The sequence below is a fragment of the Papaver somniferum genome, unplaced genomic scaffold, assembly GCF_003573695.1.
Source record: "Papaver somniferum cultivar HN1 unplaced genomic scaffold, ASM357369v1 unplaced-scaffold_35, whole genome shotgun sequence".
Classification (NCBI taxonomy): Eukaryota; Viridiplantae; Streptophyta; class Magnoliopsida; order Ranunculales; family Papaveraceae; genus Papaver; species Papaver somniferum.
Genome location: NW_020645971.1, coordinates 4,388,893 through 4,411,101, shown reverse-complemented (window position 1 = coordinate 4,411,101; position 22,209 = coordinate 4,388,893). Strand labels below are relative to the sequence as shown.

Here is a 22,209-nt window from a genome sequence, read left to right as displayed (position 1 = left end):
ATCCTTGATCATCACTGATCACGATTCTCAGCTTCCCTCCTACAGACCAACCCACCCCCCCTCTTTGTGACCGAATTGACTCTGGAATGACCATTGACTTGGTTTAGGCCGGAGTCCTACAGATTGATCTCTCGAATCTAAGTACTCCCTGTGCAGTGCATCTGTGTGAGGTTAAGCAATTTGTTCGGTTGAGGAGTATCGGCAACACGCTCGTCTCTTCACTTCCCTAAAAAACCAGCGAATCGTTTTTCCCCATCCACAAAGAGCACCATTAACTCTTCTCTGAGATTTCACCCCAACACTAGTTCCAAAACTCCATTCTTGCACAACTCAATTCAAATTTGATTTTCTTGTCACAGCCAACCCGAAAAGTTGGTAGCTTCTCCAGCACCACGCCAACACTAACAAGGGTATTCAAATGCACTCCCTGCAACTGCCACGCATCCTGCACAATAATATCACATACCCTTGCATTCCTATCCAGGTCAGTGCGGTTTAAAACTTCAGCCAAGGCCTTAGTTCCATACCAAACATCATAAAACAAATAGGTCGCCCTCCCATCACCGATTAAAGACTTTGTATTACGAACCACATCCTGGTGAACCCAACGAATACCAGGCAATATCGTTGATTTAACACCTACCAGTTTAATACGGCCATCTCTGTAAGTGTATTTTGTCTCCAAGAACCGAGCCCATTTCTTGTTTGAAGCTTTTATACTCCACCAAAGTTTCATGAGCATTGCCTTGTTCATAGTCCTCAAACTAGTGAGACCAAGACCTCCCTCCTTCACCGGACTGCAGATTTTATCATAACCAACCACGAAAGCTCTCGAAAGATTTGAATCTATCGACCAAAGGAAATTACGGATCACACGTTCACGTTGTTGAATGAACTTAACTGGGAACTTATACACAGCCATGTTGTGTATGAAATAGCTAGATAACACAGTTTTAATAAGGACCACTCTATCCTGGAAGGAAAGCATGTTACCTTTTAAGACCGAGAGCTGATCTTTAAGTTTGTCAACCACATTGCTGATATGAGCGTATTTCACCACACCAGGCATTACCTTGACACCAAAATACCGATCAGGGAAATAATTAATTTCCATGCCTAAATAATCCGTAATGGACTGGCGCATATTTAAAGAACATCCACCATGGTATATTTTACTCTTTTATCTACAAACACGCTGGCCAGAAGCACGCTGATAATCATCTAGCGACTTCACCAAGTTTGTCAGAATTTTCATATTTCCCTTGCAAAAAATCATAATATCATCAGCAAAGAATAAATGAGTTGGAGCAATACCATTTCGCTTTACCATATGAGTCATGTCCTTGTTTTGGAAGAGCTTAGTGATGTTTCTACTAAGAACATCTTCAATCAAAACAAAGATAAGAGGAGAAAGAGGATCCCCTTGACGCAAGCCTCTATTAATTGAGAAAAAACCTTCCGGGCTACCATTAAGAAGAATAGAAATACGAGCAGATTTCAAAATATTGAGAATACAAGTATACCAATCTTCTGAAAATCCATACTTGCGAAACACCTCCATAACAAAAGGCCAACTAACTGTATCAAAATCGTGAGAAATATCCAGCTTAAGACCCAAATTACCATCCTTTCTTCTAATGTGCAACTCATTAACCATCTCAGAAGCCAAACTAATGTTTTCATGAATATTCCTCCCTTTCATAAAAGAAACTTGCTCCTCTGAGACCAGATTACCCAGGACCTTACCAAGTCTAATAGCCAGAATTTTAGTAAAAATATTGAAGAAAAAATTACTTAGCCCAATAGGTCTAAGTTTCCTCAAGCAATCAGCACCCATTACCTTTGCAAGCAAAAGAATGAGGCTAGAACTAGCCCCATTAGGAATGGTTTTATTCATCCAGTAAAAAGTAATAGCGTTGAACAAATATTGATGAATCAAATCCAAGCAGTGTCTATAAAAACACCCAGAAAAACCATCCGGACCCGGAGCACTATCTGCCCCCAAATCAAAAACGGCAGCATGGATTTCCTCCATAGAAGGAACGGCATCTAACATCTGGCTCTCCTCCAAAGAAATAGTCTCATGCTCATACTCAAACAAATTTTCTTCAATAGGCAGATCATTCCCATTAAATTTAGACTCATAATAAGAAACCACATGATTCCTTAGTTGGTCCGATTCAGTAATAGTTGTACCATCCTCATTCACCAGCTCCGAGATAGTATTGGCACTCCTACGAATGTTTATAGTACCATGGAAATAAGAAGTATTACTAGAACCCTCCAATAACCACTTTTTATGGGATTTTTATTTGAGCATAATATGTTGTTGCAGTTGAACATCTTGAACAGCCGCTAAGGCATCTTTCATGACATTCAATTTAGAAGAATTAAAGGGATCCTCATCAGAATTACGACTAGCCACTTCAAACTTAAGTTGCGCCTGTTTGAGCCGAACCTTAACATTTCCAAACACCTGTAGATTCCACAACTTCATAGATTCTTCCAAACTCTTCAATTTGAAAGGGAAAATAAAATCAGGATTACCATACACCGGAGCATTCCAAGAAACCTCGACCATTCTCAAAAAATCAGGATGTGTAAACCACATTTTCTGAATTCTGAAAGGAGCACGCCTTGGTCTTGGAGAAACAAAAGGATACCCAATAAGGGTTGAATGGTCGGAAACTTCTCTAGGAAGAGCTTTACACCGCCAATTCGAAAACTTTGTTAACCAAGGTTCATTAATAATAACACGATCCAACTTGCTAAGAATTCTGCCACACCCGATTGACCATTAGTCCAAGTGAACTTAGAACCCAATGAGTCCGCTTCAAAAAGATTATTCTCCTTCATCCAATCACCGAATTCATTGATATAAGAAGTACGAGGTTCTCTACCCCCTTTCTTCTCATCATTACGAAGTACACAGTTAAAATCACCCATTACCAGCCAAGGAGTTGTAGAATCCACCGCAGAGAGTTGACTCCATAACCTCCTTATAAAAACTTGTATATAACTAGCATGAACAAAAGAGATAAAGACCCCCTCAGTTTTCATCGTAATGGCCTGTCTAGTCATATTTAACACCATTGTCTCTTCAATATCCTCACTCCAAATAATCCAAAGAGTACCTAAAGAATTTGAAGAAGAATTATGAACTACCTTCTTTATAAAACCAGCTAAATTAAGCCTCAACATATCACCGTCAGAGTAAGGTATTTTCGGCTCAGCAATACAAAGTATAACCGACTTATATACATTTACTAACTCACGTAACTTCAAACCAGCCTCCACCTTTGCCACCCCATTGACATTCCAAAAGAGCACACGCATTAGGAAACAATCTTCTTAGGTTTATTAATAACTTTTGGATTCTTACTCGGATGCCTTTTTTTATAATTGGAGAAATTCCCTTGCGAACTCGGATTCCCAACTCATTAACTTCAGTGTCCGAACCAGACTTGGAATCTGCATTAGTGCTTTGTTGCAAAGTACTTTGAGAAGCGCTTTGCTGAGAGTTTATAACTCGAACACGTCCAGGCTTCCTGGTCTGTTTTGGTTTAACTTGCTCCACAGGTATCTCAGCCGACTTAGAACCCTTGACACCTGAAGATGCTTTCTAAGGCGTTAATTCTTCATCCGAACTCTCCTCCTCTTGATCATTGGAGTGTTGCACAGAATTATCTAAACCCAACTCATCATTCAAGACATTGAATTTATCAGGCAAAATTACAACTATAATTTCAGTTAAAGCATTGTAAATTGGAGTATCCCCAATATTATCAACCACCGTGTCTTGAACTAGGTGGTCTCTTTCACCAGCAGTTTCAACAGGAGTATAAGAAGAACTAGAATTGTTCTTATCAGTATTTGAGTAATCAGTTCTTTCCAATTCACCACTCGTAACTGACTTAGCTGAGGATGTAGTTTCACCCACTAACAACTTGCTAGATAATGCTGATTTCGCATCTAACGCCTGTTTAGCTTTCTCAAAAGCCTCAAACGCTGCTCGAAGTTGAGCTTCAGAAGAAGCTGGTCCATTCTCAAGCTGATTGGTTTCCTTCACACCAACAACATTCTCCCCAACATCAGCTGGCACACCGACAATATCACATATACCATTGTTTGCATTCTCCTCACCAAAATTAGCATTTCCAGCGTTCTTACCCTTACGATGCCTCTTGTTTCTTGCAGTTTGCCAGCCCTTGGAAGAGTCCCCTTAGCTGCAGTGTCAACCTTAGCTGTTTGCTCATCATTCTTGGATTGTCGCCTGCATTCATCATCATTGTGCCCGATGATGCTACACTTCATTCAAAATTTTGGTGATTTTGGAATATCAAGATACTGCCAGAATGTGCGACCTCCAGCTGTAAGCTTAATCCTGCTTGGAATATGTTTGGCAAAATCAACATCAACCAAGATAGACGCAAAGTTTACAAATTCTAAGTTTAGGGTTCTCTGATCAACCATAATCCGAGTTCCTAAAACCTTCGCATGGATAAAAAGTTCTTCTCAATTCATAGCTCTGCATGAAAACCAGGAAAGTGTACCCGTACGTTTGCATGAGATGTTTTCTGGCGTTCTGGATCAAAAACAGGATACCAATCCATGAGTTTGATCTCATGTTGGTTTACATACCACTTTGTATGACGAATTCTCTCTTTAGTTTCAGCATCTTGTAACATAATGACGAAAAATCCCTTACTCATAGTCATAAACCTAACTGAATTAGGGTTTATCTGCCATTGACTAACCAAACAGGTTTTCACCTCCACGAACTTCAAACCTGTGAAGTTTAAACGCGCAATAAAGCTGTGTTCAAAAGGTTTACATCTTTCTTGATAGAATTCTGTTGGATTGATTAGAGAAGGTTCTCCATCAATTAACGTAGGATTTGGTAAACTATTAATATCAACCCCCGTAGGCTTCAAAGTTTGCTTTGATTTCACCTTGTCCGCAAAAGACTGCAGTGGTGAATTAATTCTGGAAGTTGTTGCTTGTGTATCTTCAACTATCGTGAATCCAGAGATTGAAGATTTTTTTATTGAAAAACCCTAGAGGAAGCGCCAGACTTTCTCTCTCCTCATTTTTTTTCGAGTGAGGGGTTGAAGAATGACTAAGGTCGCTATGGCTAGTCATGCACATTGCTTGAGTCCAATCTCTCAAGGTTTTGATACTCAAACTGCTAATAGGTTTCTACAATGCCCTTTTAGGGGTTTTGATGGTTGTAAGAATGGTGTGAGGGCCAGGGGTTTAGTAAGGAGTTGTTTTTTTAAGCATATCAATGATATACATCTTTTACACGGTGCAGAACATGATAGATATACAGATAGAATTGCACATAATGGTATTGTTTATGATTATTTGTGGGAAGAGGCTCCACTTCAACTTAGGATGTGGTTGTGTACCAAGTGTATGCTTCTTCGAGCTTGGAGTAAGTGTTGCAGGAATCATGATAGTGATATAATTTTTGCGCCTTTAAATGGCAGAGAGGCGGATTTCTTATCCATGGCATTGCAAAACGCATTGCTGAGGTAAGTCCTTGCTTTGATGAAAATATTAATGAGGATGTTTTTAGTAAACCATGTTTTGATGTGGTTTTATGAGATAAGGTCTTTCAGGCTCAGTTTCATACCATTCGACATGTACCTATCAAATGCAGACTTAGCTTCTATAGGGCTTTCAAACAAACAATGGACTATGTTATGATAAATCCTTTAGATATATCTTGCTGGATTAAGTTACTGCTATTTCCAATATGTATTCTAAGAAACTAGACTCCTAAGTGTAAGACTGAAGAGAGATCTGGTGTGCGTAATAGGTTACAAATTGCTTATATAAATCAAGCTTTAACTAAATGGCATGAGATTGGTGGTTGTTGTAGATGGTGGATTTTCAACAAAGGGAAAAACCGTAAAATCACGAGGCATGTTTTTGACACGGCTTTCGGGCATGCAACGATTCATATTTTACGAAGCCATGATGAATATGTTTTCGAAAAGCCTCCACTAGTTGAGCGTTCGATCCCTGGAATTTCATCATGGCCTCTATGTAGAATAATGTAATTGGGAGGTTCTCCGTAAGATTGAGAACTTAACTCCTTCAGGATATCGGTGACACTCATTGTTCCCTGACTACATAGAGGAATTCACCTCTACATAGAAGAATGATTGGGCAGTTCTCCGTAAGATTGAGAGCAATAACGCCTTCAGGAGGCCGATGACGCTCACTGTTTCCTGACTATGTAGAATGTTCGTGTATAGACTCAGGCGGTCCTCCATACATGAAATGTTGAGAGGGCAAAACGTCTTCGGGACATTGGCAACACTCGCTGATTCACTGACTATACGCAAGAGATTACTTTTTATGTCATATTAGCCGCAAAATTCCTAGAAAATAATTTATCTTATCTTATTACTCCCATTTCATGATCGAAATGGTAATAGATAAATGTATTACTCCGATTTCATGATCGAATCCACGGCTGATCTCATGAAATGGTGATAGATATTACTCCGATTTCATGGTCGAACCCACGGCTGGTCTCATGAAATGGTAATATCACCACTTGTTTTATTACTCTGATTTCATGGTCGAATCTACGATCCCATGAAATGGTAATACCTATTTTATTATTCCGAATTCATGGTCGAATCCACGGCTGATCCAATGAATTGATAATATAAACTACTCATTTTATTACTCAGTTTCATGAATTATTCGTCACTGAATTCCAAGAACTAGTAATAAATATTCAATAACTGGGCATCTGGACCATCACTGAGTAAGCCCCACAAAAATGGTGCAAGTGTACTCGACAATGATGCACGACTGAGCACCCAGATGCACGAACGAGCATCCAAAAATGTGAAACAATGGGGAATCCTTCACAAAATAGGAGAGAGAAAATAATAACAATAAAATAATAGGGAAGTGCACATGGGCCGGACCCACCGGCCGGCTGTGGCCGGTCCCATGCTTCCTCCATTATTTTTCCCTTATTTTGTAGTTTTCATAAACTCATGAAGACCTCTCCATCTTAATTCCTTATTTGTGCAAAATTCGTGAATTCTCCACAACTTCGTGGGTTCATCAAATAAAATTATAAAATAAGGAGAGAGTGTAGGACCGGGCAACCTAGCCGGCCGACCATGCCAAAGTCGGGCCGGCCCCACACCTCACAATCCCTAGCTTTTTATAATTAGTATTCCCTAATCTGGTGAAACTCCTTGTTTCAACAAAAACTCATGGATTCTCCATATCTTCAAGGATTCTCCATAACTTGGTGGATTCACAGAAAAATAATATTGTAAAATAGGGAAAGGTGTGCGGGACCGGGCAACATGGCCGGCCGGCCATGCCCTAGCTGTGGTCGGTCCCACACTTTGCAATCCTTAGTCTTTCATAATTATTATTTTTCTCAACTCGTGAAATTCCCGGGTTTGAGTAAAATTCGTTGTTTCTCCATGTTTTCTCAAATATTGCTCAAATCACGAAAAATCAAAAGCCAACATGGTCACACGGCCGGCTAGCCTCTCAGGAAAATTTCAAATATTAAAATATTTTTATTTTAATATTTTCAAAATATTGATGAATTGAGCATACATGCTCATTCCACCAAAAAATCGAGAATTCTCGGTCAAGATGAAACTCTTCCGAAAATTCACGATATTGCTCAAACGCGCATCAGAAAATATTGGAACTCTCAGTATGGAGACACGGACATCATTGCAACACGTGCATGCCTCCATGACTGACCAGGTCGTTCCTAGGGCTTGCACGAAGCCGATCCCACACGTTTTCGCAATTCTGACCTAATTTGCTCAATTGCTCATACTGGTCCCGAACTCTCTCCAACCAACTGGAGAATCCTACAAACGACCAACAATTGGTCACGTGACCACCAAGGGTCGGTCTCATGCCCCCTTGGTCGGTCCCATCTCTCATACCTAGGTTTTACACCTAATGCTGAACCCAACAATATTTTCAGTAAATGGTGAATCCACCGTTTATTCATGATTTTTCAACTCTCAAACTGAGAATCTTGGTGCATGCTCACTTGAGCACTGAGCATCACATGGGCGCTCTTCATCCCATGTGGTCGGTCGCTCATCACTCATGGTCAATTTTTAGCAATTCCCCAATGGATGGATGGAGGATTGACCAAAAATTAGGGTTTTGAACAAACGCTTTGTGAAACCATCATTCTGAGCACCCTTCAAAGACTAATAAAATTATGTTGATCCACCAATCAACATCTAAATTAATTGTGCAATATTCGATAATCTACCAATATTTTAATTGATATTTTATTGGGTCACGTCACCAGTAAATAATTCGCCGAATCGAGCAATACTTGGTCCCGAATATGGACCAATATTCAGCAATTCATCATAATTTGTCGAATTGAGCAATACTTGCTCAGTTGCACGTCAGATTACCAAAAATCATTAATTTGGTGAATTGAGCAATACTTGCTCAGTTGCTCATCAAATCCTTAATTTGGTGAATTGAGCAACACTTGCTCAGTTGCTCATCAAATCCTCAATTATTCAGCAATTCGCAGAATTGAGCAATACTTGCTCAATCGCTCAACTAGTTGGTAATCCATCGTACTGACATCCCTCAGAGAACTACATGTTCAACTTACGAATCGCTGAGCATTCACCATTCATGCTCGATTCACCAAAACTTAGACTCATTGTCTTCAGTCAACAATTGACTAATCAAAACACGTCTGCCCTGCAGACTCCACGATTTGTGAGACATCAATCACGTCACAAATGAGGGGATATCACTTAGGGTTTTGGTCTGGCGGTCTACGACACATGGATTTATCCACAACGATAAATGTGCGTAAGTCATGTAAATGGTTGAAGGAGTCAGCAAAGTAGTGGGTGCACGATCAGTCAAGTCTCCACACGACATGGAACTGACTTTACCACTATCTCCCACTTTCCCACTCTTTCACTCAAGAAACCGTCACACTTACAGGAATCAGTGGTGTTACTATTTTGACAGTATAAATAAGTCTCTGAATCCATGATTGAAAAACAACAGACAACATTTGAACACTCGAATACACGTCTAACAAGAATTCTACGAGTAATCACTCTCAAGAATTCGTCAATCCATCAGAACTTATTAGAACTCAACAGTTCACCAATACTGCAGAAACCTTCAACACACCCACAATCTTCAATCATCACTGATCCTACACAATTCTCAGATTACCTCCTACAGATCAAACCATCTCCCTCTTTGCGACTGAATTGACTCTGGAACGGCCATTGTATTGGTTTAGGTCGGAGTCATACAGATTGATTTCCCGAATCTAAGCACCCCCTTTGCAGCGGTGCATCTGTGTGAGGATTAACATTTTGCCCGGCTGAGGAGTATCGACATCACGCTCGTCTCTCCACTTCCCAAAAAACCGGCGAACCGTTTTTCCCCATACACAGATTGGCGATCATAGTGGGAGCTCAATCTCTCGGTTGCAATCTTTCATTCTCGCAAAATGGCTGGTCTTAGGTCTGGGTTAGTTACAAACGCAAACGATGCCAGCATTAGCAACACTAACAACGATGTGATTCCAGAAACTACTCCCGCTTCCAACACTGGTGTCGAAACCAATCCTCCTCAAACTAACATTGGAAGCAATCCCCTCTTTGGACGATCTCCTGAAGAAATCAGAGAAAATCCACCTATTATCGCTGATCTCATGAAGGTTCAGGAAGTTCTCGCCAAGAATCAAACTGATATGGTTGCTACTTAGAAGGAGCTATGTAACCACCTCAAAACTCTCACTGACAAGATGTCAGATAAAACTCAAGAGAAGGGAAAAGACAAGGAAACATCTCCAACTACAGATACCGAAGTTATTCCAGTTCCTGATGACGATGAAACCCGCAAAGCTGCAGAACCTAAACCTGCCGGATTCATCACTCGTGAAGACCTGGAACGTTTTATGGAGGATCGAAGAAAGGGCAAGGCACCATCTGTCCATCGCCATCAACCTCCCTATTCCTCTGTTGTACAGAGGATTTCTCTCCCGAAGGGCTATACTTCTCCAACGTTCACACTTTATGATGGAACGGGGAACGCCCGAGAGCATGTTTCTCGATTCCCGGAGGCATTAGGAGAACATGAACACAATGATGTCGTCCGACTGAAGGATTTCTCAAAGTCTCTGACCGGACGAGCATATACTTGGTACAACAACATTGCACCAAGGAGCATCGCTAATTAGGGAGAAATGGTTAATGCCTTCTACATGAAATAATTTTTCGTTTCAGAACATATTACTCTTTCTGACTTAGGGAGAACGGCTCAGAAAAACACCAAGCATCCGAACGAATATGTGAAGAGGTTCATAATTCAAGCCTTGGATTGTCATGATCCTAATGTTACTGAGAAACAATTGGTGGACTTGTGCATCAACGGGATGATTCCTGTCTACCGAGCCTTGCTGGAAAATCTCCGGTTCCAAACTTTCTCAGAACTCCATGAAGCGGCTAAGAGATCAGCGACTACTGCTCCAGCCTTACTAGAAAGAACAAAAACTGTCAAAACCGAGGAGCCGCGAGACACTCGAAGAAACATCAGACGCCTAGTCAATAAAGAATACAATGTTCAAACTTTCATGAATGTTGCTGAAGGAGGCAAAAGGAAAGCTTGGGCGCAACATCATAAGAATGCTCCTCCAACATCCCATCCTAAAAAAGTGCCAAGAAAGGACAATCAGACTAGAAATGCACAACCACTAGTTCAACATCAAAAAGACGATCAGGAATCGCCTGACTTCCCTTTTCCCATTGAAGAAGTGATCGAACTACTAGAAGTCTGGATCCGAGATGGTACAATCAAACTACCTCCTGTCAAAAGGGAACCAACTGCGGAACAGATGGAAAATGCACGCTACTTCCATTTCCATAGGTATGTCAGCCATCCAACAAGTGATTGTAGAAATTTGAAGCGCATTTTCAAGGAGAAGGCCGACTCAGGGGAACTGGGGATGAGGGAGTGCACAAAAATCCTCTCCCAATCAGAACATTCTCACCCTTCGAGTAGCCAGTCAAGGAAGCAGTTCAATCCTAAATTGAGCACGTCTGTGAGTTGATGTACTTGTCAAAGGCTCAAAGAGATGATATGTTTGTTGCACTGAACCATATTGTGTCAGGAAAACGACTGAAAATTCAAGAGACACTCCCTGAACCGCCCGTGACGGACAAAGAGATGTACGACTGGGGACTTGTCACCATGGTCCATCTCAAAGGAAATGAATTTAAGCGAGCATTGGTCGACGTTGGCACTGCTGTTAACATCATCCCTTTGAAAACCCTCGGAGCGCCTGGTATCACTCGTCAAGAAGCAACTCATGCTCCTATCTCAATCAGAGATCACGAAGGAATCTCCAGGGATGCTTATGGATACATTATTCTCAACATAAGAAATGAGTCAACCTGGACCGAAACTAAATTCTTCATAATTAAAGAGGATCCGGGATATGACATGGTTCTGGGGCGAGTATGGATTCACAGTGGAAAAGTTGCTGCGGTATCTTCATCTTCGGTTACACAATTCTCGGTCGAAGGAAGTTCTGACTCTCAACTTTTCGAGCATTTGGGAAAAGTCGAAGCCTTAATGGAACTCATGCAAAAACCTGGGGAGAACGCCACGAATTCTTCAGGAGATTTCGCACTCGGGCAAGTCTTATTCCTCATGATGCATATGTGTTACCAACTTTCAAATATGCTACCCTAGTCCGGGGGCTTGCTCAAAACCTAGCTATCACCAAACGCTATGAGTGGTTAGTCTCTCCTCAGCAATACTTCACCAAATGGTTAGATGCAGAACCCCTCCAAATCCATCATCTTACTAACAAGGTCGTTGCTAGGATAATGACTGAGTTTCACAATCAGTATCCTAAGTATTTTCCTTTACACGAGTGTCCACATATGCCGCATAATTGGAAAGCTCCACCAACATGGAGTCCACGAGGGATCCCTAACCAGCAGAAGATATTCAAGGCACGAGCAATCCAACCCAACAAATTTCATGAAGGAGATTTAGTTCTCAAAGAAGTTAAACTCAAAGAGAATTCAAGGAGGAAGCCTAACTAGGAAGGGCCTTTCATGATCACCAAATCCATGGTCGGTGGGTACTACAAGTTGATCGACATGGATGATAAAGCCATTGTACCGGTGATTCGTGATAAATGGCTCAAAGCTTTTGAAGCCTAAGAAAGGGACATTTGAGGTATTGGAGTTCAGGACATGAACATCCAAAACATCTGAATTTGGCATTTAAGGATTTTCTTTCATTGTATTCTCAATTCCTCCAAAACGTGTGCATACTTGCGCTCATTATTTGAAAATTCAGCAATCTATCAAAGTTCTTTATTTAAGAAAAATCTCTATCAAATCCAAAATCCAAAAGAAAATCCTCAATCGAATTCAAAACCTATCAAAAATCAAAACCCAAATAAAATCTCACATCTCTCAGAAGTTCAGTGTTCATGAGATTATGGAAAGGAAACTAAAGAAAGCCGTCAAAGAATGATTTTTGCTTCTCAACATTCTCCAAGACCTATAGAGCCGCTTTCTCCAACTCCAGCTTTTTGGTCAATTCAGCAACTTCAATCATCTTCTTCATCACGGCTTCACTAGTATAAGGGATGTTCTCCACCACTGCATCCTTGATGGTATTGATATTCTGACGAAGCCACTTCAAGTTAAAGCCAAGTCTCTCAGAATTCTTCAAGTTGTACTCCCAATCAAAGAGTACGTCTCGAGCCACAGTATTTCTGGCCCTGGTACGAACATCACCTATAACACACAATATGATCTATACTTGCCTTATCAAGAAATAGCTATGCTCTGGATCCTTCGTAACAACAAAGTGGCCATACATCTTCCACAACTTCTCGTACATAGCAGCATACTCAGTGGGAACGCTAAATCCACCAACTAACATGTAATTTGGGAGTGTCTCACCGAATGGAGGATCAAAAGAAACCCCTGCATTGGGATATTCATGCACTATCATACGCCTTTCAATTACTGGAGCAACATCAACAATCATGGAGACAACTTCAGACGAAGCAGTTTCTGCCATTCTGGATTCAGGTTCCACTATCTCAGGTACAATTGGAGTTTCCACCACCTTTGCGGCATCAACAACCAACAATTCATGACCTTGAGGTGCAGGGATGGAAGCTTCATCATCTACAACACCGAGATTGCTCAAACCGTCACCATCGGATCCGTTATTCCCAACTTCGACATTTGGCACCTAGCGTGAAGATTACATGGGATTAGAAGGATTTCAAATGTGGAAACCCAATATAACCATAAAGTCAAGAAAGTAAGTGAACTAACATCATTTAAGTTCCTTATTATGCGTCTAAGACATACACGAATGTTGTAAAGGTTATGAAACACGTTTTCAAAGAAACTCAGCTGAAGAAAATTTACACTGCCATGTGTTCAATGACGAACTGGGAGTATTTGGTGGGTAATCTAGATTTGGGTTATCTATGCTGAAGTGTAGTTTTTACACTGCCCTGTGTTCACTGCCTGGGCCAAGCTGGTTCTGGTGTAGTTTTTCGTGATTCTAACTCGGCAGTTCTGGGAGTTTTGTGTGTTGGACTGGGCTGGCAGACCAACTACTATGCTGAAGTGTGTGCGGTTATCTATGGCGCAGTTGTTGCTCAAAGGTGGAATGTCAAAAATCTATGCGTCAGATCGGATTCGATGAGTTGCATATTAGCTCTTCAGAAAGGGAAGTTACCGTGGCAGCTAATGCAGAAGTGGAGAATGGCGAAGAGTTTCTACAACAGTATTAGCTATGTTCATAGCTACATAGAGGCTAATTTTTCAGCTAATGCCTCGGCCAAACAAGCATGTTTGTTGGCTGAGGAAATTTATGAGTTTTATGAGGGTCGTCCAGGTTTCATTCAGTTTGTTGAATGACCTGGAGAGGTTTATTTTCGTTTCAAATAGGTCTTATTGGCGAGCAGCCTAATGGCTTAGCGCTAATATAGTCTAGTCCCTATACAGTTTCGCTTTTTATTTTATTTTTAAGTTGACCGAGTAAAAAAAAATAATCTAGAGTTGGGTTGTATACCATTTTTTTCGTATGGAAGTCCTCTACAACATGTCAAAATTTCATAACAATTGGATGAACGATCAAAGAGATGTGGTCGAAACATTGGACAACATGCAATGTGGAAAAGTTCTGAAAACCTCCTAGAAGTTTAGTGTTTCGCCTTTTTCAGGCCCTAAACATGCTCAACATTCAAAAATCTTCTTTGCTAAATCTTGGAAATTTCCGGGGCTTGAGGATACATATGCAGACATTGAAAATCCGACTCCAAACGAAGATTTTAAGGTGTTTTCATTAAAAGTTGAAGTCTGAAATTTTCTGGTGACGTATTTCGGCAAAATTATTCATATATTCATATGGATTCTCATTCATTCATGCAAAAATCAGAAATTTCATACTTATATGAAGAGATTACAGGAGATATGCTTACTATGGGAGTATCTAAATCATTTGAAGGCTCAGCAATGCGGCTCAGCAATGCCGGAATCTCCATTGGCAACGCCGCTATCTCCATCCGTTTCGGGATTTCAGGAATTCTTCATATTCCCATATCCAAAAGAAGAGCACGCTTCATCAACATGATGCTCATCTAAAATAATTTATTCCTGGATTCATCAACAACAATTATTATTCAAGGAGATGTCACAATCACCTGCACTAAAAAGATACTTGCATCGACTTCTCCATCAGTGCTAGATTCATGAATTGTTTTCCGGGGAACAAGTTGAAGACCGTCAATCGATGGTGAGCAAAAGTCTAAAAAAGAAATAACAAACCTTGGTCTCGTGATCCTAATTTCACGGGCAAAATCATGAAACAAGCATCGCTAACAACTCACCAAAGAAACGGCTGGGGAGTGCACGTCATTTGTTAACATCATGCAGTCCTTGCTTCTGGATTCTCCGCTCCCGTAGACTTTCTTACATTTCTGTGGAGTCTACATTGATCCGGTATCTCACTATACGATCATCCTATGGTAAAGCTAATGAAATAACCAGGAGTATAACTCAGTGTGAAGGATCTCTCACCATCGCCCAGAGGTCCCAGAAGTACCATTTCTTAAAGTTTCGTCCGTAGAGATGTTATCTCTGGAAACACCATCTTTGGAAGTGTCATCATGGGAGTCAGTCATTCTTGCAAAGTGGCTACTTCATCACATGTTCATACAAAGCGCAGGATTCGACAGAAAAATGAATCATGGAATAAAGATTCTCACAACAGCGTCTACAAAAATGGTAATCCTCAATTCTTTACCTATTTACGGTTTCACGAACTTAGTGATAATAACATAAAAACCTCGAAAAACTTGCTCGCTTCTTCAAACTTGCCAAGACGAGTAAAATTCATTATTTAAAGTCAACACCTGACTTTTCATAAAACTATGAATAATTTACATAACCTTTCATGTGAACACTCGCTGATTTTCTACATGTGTGCATACATTATAAAATCGCCAAACTCATACATACATTATTTCATCACGTATACAATTGTTTGCTTTCAGCAATTGCTCAAAATCATAAATTGATTTTTATAAAACCGTGAAAAACCCACGTAAATTTTTACTGAGTGAACATCCACTGGTTTTTCAAAAAATTGGACATACGTCCATTCTACAATTGCAAAAACTCACATACAGATATTACTTCACCAGTTGTTCAAAATCAAAACATTGATTTTACAAAGGTATATAACGTGAAGCTCAAGTAACTTTGAAAATATATGTATATATTTTTTCTCCCTCTCATGAGCACCCCCCTTTGAAACGAAGGTTTATTCACTTTGTGAAATCTCACATATTGTTAAAAATAAAATTTTGGTTTTCATGAAATCTCATAGACAAAATTTTGTATCATTAGACTCAGGTATATTTGATTCGTGTCTTAACCTAACGAAGGAACCTCTGTTCCTAAAACAAGGATTTCCTTTTTGGGTCGAGCCCGTAAACGCTAAACCGACCATGACTAGGCTTCCAAATGCCCAAATCAGCAGTACCTCATCTCTCCACGCTTACGAGATGACACTCTACCTTACTATCAGAGTCCTCATCTGTGCATTGGCTCGTACGTGACACCATTGGGGTAAATCGAGGATTCTGAAACTACCTTTGTAGACTGAGTTCAATCACAGACCTCGTCGACTGAAAATCACCATTTTATGCATACCGCGGAACATGACTGTTCCCCACTAAGCAGGGGACTTAATGTAGATGGTGGATTTTCAACAAAGGGCAAAATCGTAAAATCATGAGGCATGTTTTTGACACGGCTTTCAGGCATGCAACGATTCATATTTTACGAAGCCATGATGAATATGTTTTCGAAAAGCCTCCATTAGCTGAGCGTTCGATCCCTGGCATTTCATTATGGCCTCTATGTAGAATAATGTAATTGGGCGGTTCTCCGTAAGATTGAGAGCTTAACGCCTTCAGGATGTTGGTGACACTCACTGTTCTCTGACTACATAGAGGAATCCACCTCTACATAGAAGAATGATTGGGCGGTTCTCCGTAAGATTGAGAGTAATAACGCCTTCAGGAGGCCGGTGACACCCACTCTTCCCTGACTATGTAGAGTGTTAGTGTATAGACTCAGGCGGTCCTCCATGCATGAAATGTTGAGAGGGCAAAACGTCTTCGGGACATTAGCAACGCTCGCTGATTCACTGACTATACGCAAGAGATTAATTTTTATGTCATATTCGCCGCATAATTCCTAGAAAATAATCTATCTTATCTTATTACTCTTATTTCATGATCGAAATGATAATAGATAAATGTATTACTCCGATTTCATGATCGAATCCACGGCTGATCTAATGAAATGGTAATAGATATTACTCTGATTTCATGGTCGACCCCTTGGCTGGTCTCATGAAATGGTAATATCACCACTTATTTTACTACTCTGATTACATGGTCGAATCTACGATCCCATGAAATGGTAATACCTATTTTATTATTCCGAATTCATGGTTGAATCCACGGCTGATCCTATGAATTGATAATAAAAACTACTCATTTTATTACTCAGTTTCATGAATTATTCTCCACTGAATTCCAAGAATTAGTAATAAATATTCAACAACTGGGCAACTGGACTATCACTGAGTAAGCCCCACAAAAATGGTGCAAGTGTACTCGACAATGATGCACGACTGAGCACCCAGATGCACGAACGAGCATCCAAAAATGTGATACAATGGGGAATCCTTCACAAAACAGGAGAGAGAAAATAATAATAATAAAATAATGGGGAAGTGCCCATGGGCCGAACCCACCGACCGGACATGCCCTAGCCTTGGCAAGTCCCATGCTTCCTCCATTATTTTTCCCTTATTTTTGTAGTTTTCATAAACTCATGAAGACCTCTCCATCTTAATTCCTTATTTGTGCAAAACTCGTGAATTCTCCACAACTTCGTGGGTTCATCAAATAAAATTATAAAATAAGGAGAGAGTGTGGGACCGGGCAACCTAGCCGGCCGTCCATGCCAAAGTCGTAGCCGGTTTCACACCTCACAATCCTTAGCTTTTTATAATTATTATTCCCTAATCTGGTGAAACTCCTTATTTCAACAAAAACTCATGGATTCTCCATATCTTCAAGGATTCTCCATAACTTGGTGGATTCACAGAAAAATAATATTGTAAAATAGGGAAAGGTGTGCGGGACCGGGCAACATGCCCAGCTGGCCATGCCCTAGCCGTGGTCGGTCCCACACCTTGCAATCCTTAGTCTTTCATAATTATTATTTTTCTCAACTCGTGAAATTCCCGGGTTTGAGTAAAATTCGTTGTTTCTCCATGTTTTCTCAAATATTGCTCAAATCACGAAAAATCAAAAGCCAACATGGTCACACGGCCGGCTAGCCTCTCACAAAAGTTTTAAATATTAAAATATTTTTATTTTAATATTTTCAAAATATTGATGAATTGAGCATACATGCTCATTCCACCAAAAAATCGAGAATTCTCGGTCAAGATGAAACTCTTCCGAAAATTCACGATATTGCTCAAACGCGCATCAGAAAATAGTGGAACTCTCGGTATGGAGACACAGACATCATGGCAACACGTGCATGCCTGCATGACTGACCAGGTCATTCCTAGGGCTTGCACGAAGCCGGTCCCACACATTTTCGCAATTCTGACCTAATTTGCTCAATTGCTCATACTGGGCCCGAACTCTCTCCAACCAACTGGAGAATCCTCCAAACGACCAACAATTGGTCACGTGACCACCAAGGGCCGGTCCCATTCCCCCTTGGTCGATTCCATCTCTCATACCTAGGTTTTACACCTAATGCTGAACCCAGCAATATTTTTAGTAAATGGTGAATCCACCATTTATTCATGATTTTTCAACTCTCAAACTGAGAATCTTGGTGCGTGCTCACTTGAGCACTGGGCATCACATGAGCGCTCATCATCCCATGTGGTCGGTCCCTCATCACTCATGGTCAATTTTAAGCAATTCCCCAATGGATGGATGAAGAATTGACCAAAAATTAGGGTTTTGAACAAACGCTCTGTGAAACCATCATTCTGAGAACCCTTCAAATACTAATAAAATTCTGTTGATCCAGCAATCAGCATCTAAATTAATTACGCAATATTCAGTAATCTACTAATATTTTAATTGATATTTTATTGGGTCACGTTACCAGTAAATAATTCACTGAATCGAGCAATACTTGGTCCCGAATATTGACCAATATTCAACAATTCATCATAATTTATCGAATTGAGCAATACTTGCTCAGTTGCACGTCAGATTACCAAAAATCATTAATTTGGTGAATTGGGCAATACTTGCTCAGTTGCTCATCAAATCCTTAATTTGGTGAATTTAGCAATACTTGCTCAGTTGCTCATCAAATCCTTAATTTGGTGAATTGAGCAATACTTGCTCAGTTGCTCATCAAATCCTCATTATTCAGCAATTCGCAGAATTGAGCAATACTTGCTCAATCGCTCAACTAGTCGGTAATCCATCGTACTGACATCCCTCAGAGAACTACATGTTCAACTTACGAATCGCTGAGCATTCACCATTCATGGTCGATTCACTAATACTTAGACTCATTGTATTCAGTCAACAATTGACTAATCAAAACACGTTTTCGCTGCCGACTCCACGATTTGTGAGACATCAATCACGTCACAAATGAGGGGATATCACTTAGGGTTTTGGTATGGCGGTCTACGGCGTGGATTCATCCACAACGAGAAATGTGCGTAAGTCGTGTAAACGGTTGAAGGAGTCAGCAAAGTAATGGGTGCACGATCAGTCAAGTCTCCACACGACATGGAACTGACTTTACCACGATCTCCCACTTTCTCACTCTTTCACTCAAGAAACCGTCACACTTACAGGGGTCAGTGGTGTTACTATTTTGACAGTATAAATAAGTCTCTGAATCCATGATTGAAAAACAATAGACAACATTCGAACACTCGAATACACGTCTAACAAGAATTCTACGAGTAATCACTCTCAAGCCAAGGTTAATATGTTAAACTTAGACTTTGTAGAAGGAAACTAAGCCAAGGTTCATATATTGTTGCGATCAGAGTTCTTACTTCTTCTGGTGTAACCCCTTTATCTAACAACACTTTGGCAGATTTGCAGCTTAAGCATCATTATGCAGCGCCGCCTACCTTGCCTACTGTAACAAATGGAGTTGCTGCAGCATCTGCTAGTTCGGATATGGTTCTAAATAGGATTCATAGTTTTACCAAAGGTACTTCATGTGGCAGAGATGGACTTCATGCGCAACATTTTGTAGATGTTCTTAGTGGGTCTGTCGCGGCTATTGCAGATGATCTGCTAGCTTCTATCACAGCAATTGTTAATCTCTTATTGGCTGGTAATTGCCCCCCTCAGCTTGGTATGTTTTTTTGCTAGTGCACCTCTTACACCCTTGCTTAAACCAGGTGGTGGTATTAGACTTATTGATGTTGGTACTACATGGAGAAGGTTAGTATCTAAGGTTGCTGCTTCTATTGTAGGTAAAGAAATGTCAGTTTATTTGAGTGATTTCCAATTTGGTGTGGGAGTACCATGTGGAGAGGAAGCTATTTTACATTCTGTTAATCACATATTAGATGATAAGCGTAATCTGAATTCCATGTCCATGCTTTTAGTTGACTTTAGGAATGCTTTTAACCTAGTTGATAGATCAGCCATGTTAAAAGCAGTAAGAAATAAATGCCCTAGTATTTCGAGATGGGTTGAGTTTTGTTACGCGTCCTCTGCTAGGTTGTATTATGGCTCCTCTACTTTGTCTTCGGCATAAAGCGTACAACAAGTAGATCCTTTAGGTCCTCTCCTTTTCTCTTTGACTTTGCACCCCATTGTGTTGAAAATTTCTCAGCAATGCAAACTTGACCTGCAGGCCTGGTATTTAGATGATGGTACCATCATAGAAGATACACTGATGGTTTCTCGGGCCTTCCACATTATCAAGAATGAAGGATCTGTTGTAGGGTTTGATCTTAACATTCAGAAAACTGAACTCTTTTGGCGTTCTATTGGTGTGAGAATTACTCAAGTTGGTGATGGTGGTGATGCTAGGACGACAGATTGTTAGAGAATTGCTTGGTCGAACTCGCATGCGTTGATATATCAAGCATGTTTTTCAATGTTAGTGATCAAAACTATAAGTCTTGATTTCTAATCTAATATAGCTAAGGTCTCGGACTAGGATAGAAAGTGTAGTTGAGCTCAAGAACTCCATGGCAATCATCATACAAGACGAAGGACTACTCAAGGAACCGGTGTATCTTCATCGACTAAAAGGTATGTGGAAACTTGAACTTATCTATCACTCAAAAGTTTATTTATCTTCTATCTTGAGACAAAAGTCGTTTTGCTATATATATTTAGATACACATTTGCTATTTCGAGCCGAGTTTATCTCGCCTATCTATTTCTCGAAATATGTGTTGGTAAGCTTTCGCTTTAGCCGAGTTCATCTTTAACTAGTGACGAAAGTCATGATGACAAGTTTCAATCACTTTGAGAATTGCTTACTTTGACGAAAAATAATTTGTGAATAACAACTATAGAATATCAACGTCCTCTAAGAATGTTTCAATGATTGAAATGAGAGTTTAGATTATATGACCATTGGAGGATATAAGTATTGTTGTGGAAACACATATATGTATAAGTCCTTATTCCTTGAACCGAAGTTTGCGAAATTTGTTGATCAGTCCGCGAACTGAAGGAAGTTCTCGACTCGAGAAATTTTGTTGGAGTTTGTGAACTCCGTCCGCGAACTTAAGTCCGCGAACCCTGTCCACGAACTTGAGTAGGTTATATCTAAAAACGATGTTTGTGAACTTATTCTTATATAAACTAAGGAATGCAAATTGCAAACCGTGGCTATATAGTTCATGAACTGATTCGAGTGAATCACTTGAACTAGTTATGGTGAAGAAGAATATGGTTGATATGAAAGTGATCATATGGCTAACCATTTGGTTGACTATATTTGAACCAACAAATGTACAAGTTTGGGTACAGTTACACAAACCTAGAAACATACTTTTCATTTGTGTAACAAGCTAGTTTTCGATCTAACGGTTGAAAGATATTAGCTTGAATCTAATCAGGTTTTCATCTAACGGTGAATATTGAATGCTTTGTTACCAAGCTAACATTGATTGCAAATCCTGATTTGAAAGACTATATATGGGAGAACTCTAGCAACTGGGAAACCTAATCCCCACACCTTCTGTTTGATACTAGTTGTGCTAAGCTAGAGTCGATTCTCCTTTAACCTTTGGTTTCTTCTTCTAAACCAGGTTAACGACTTAAAGACTTCATTGGGATTGTGAAGCCAGCACGATACTACTTTCTTGTAGTTGTGTGATCTGATCTTGTTGTTCTATCGCACGAGTACAATTGAAATAATGGGCTTGAGATTGATATCTCTGATAGACAGGATATAAAAGTAATCACAAACACTTCGTCTCATCGTTTGTGATTGCGCAATATCTTTTTTCGCTGCGTCGATTAAGATTATTGTAAGGTGATTGATAATACTAGATTGTTCTTCGGGAATATAAGTCCGGTTTATCAATTGGTTCCTG

General features: G+C 40.1%; 1 protein-coding gene across 1 annotated transcript; it reads right to left on the bottom strand.

The window, feature by feature from the left end:
• Positions 1-1,217: 1,217 nt before the first annotated feature.
• On the bottom strand, positions 1,218-2,581 carry LOC113342250. The gene is made up of 3 exons (XM_026586848.1): positions 2,334-2,581; positions 1,456-2,234; positions 1,218-1,261 (listed from the first exon to the last, which is right to left on the bottom strand). Exons 1-3 carry the CDS (start codon positions 2,579-2,581, stop codon positions 1,218-1,220), a joined length of 1,071 nt encoding a protein of 356 aa, XP_026442633.1.
• Positions 2,582-22,209: the final 19,628 nt, after the last annotated feature.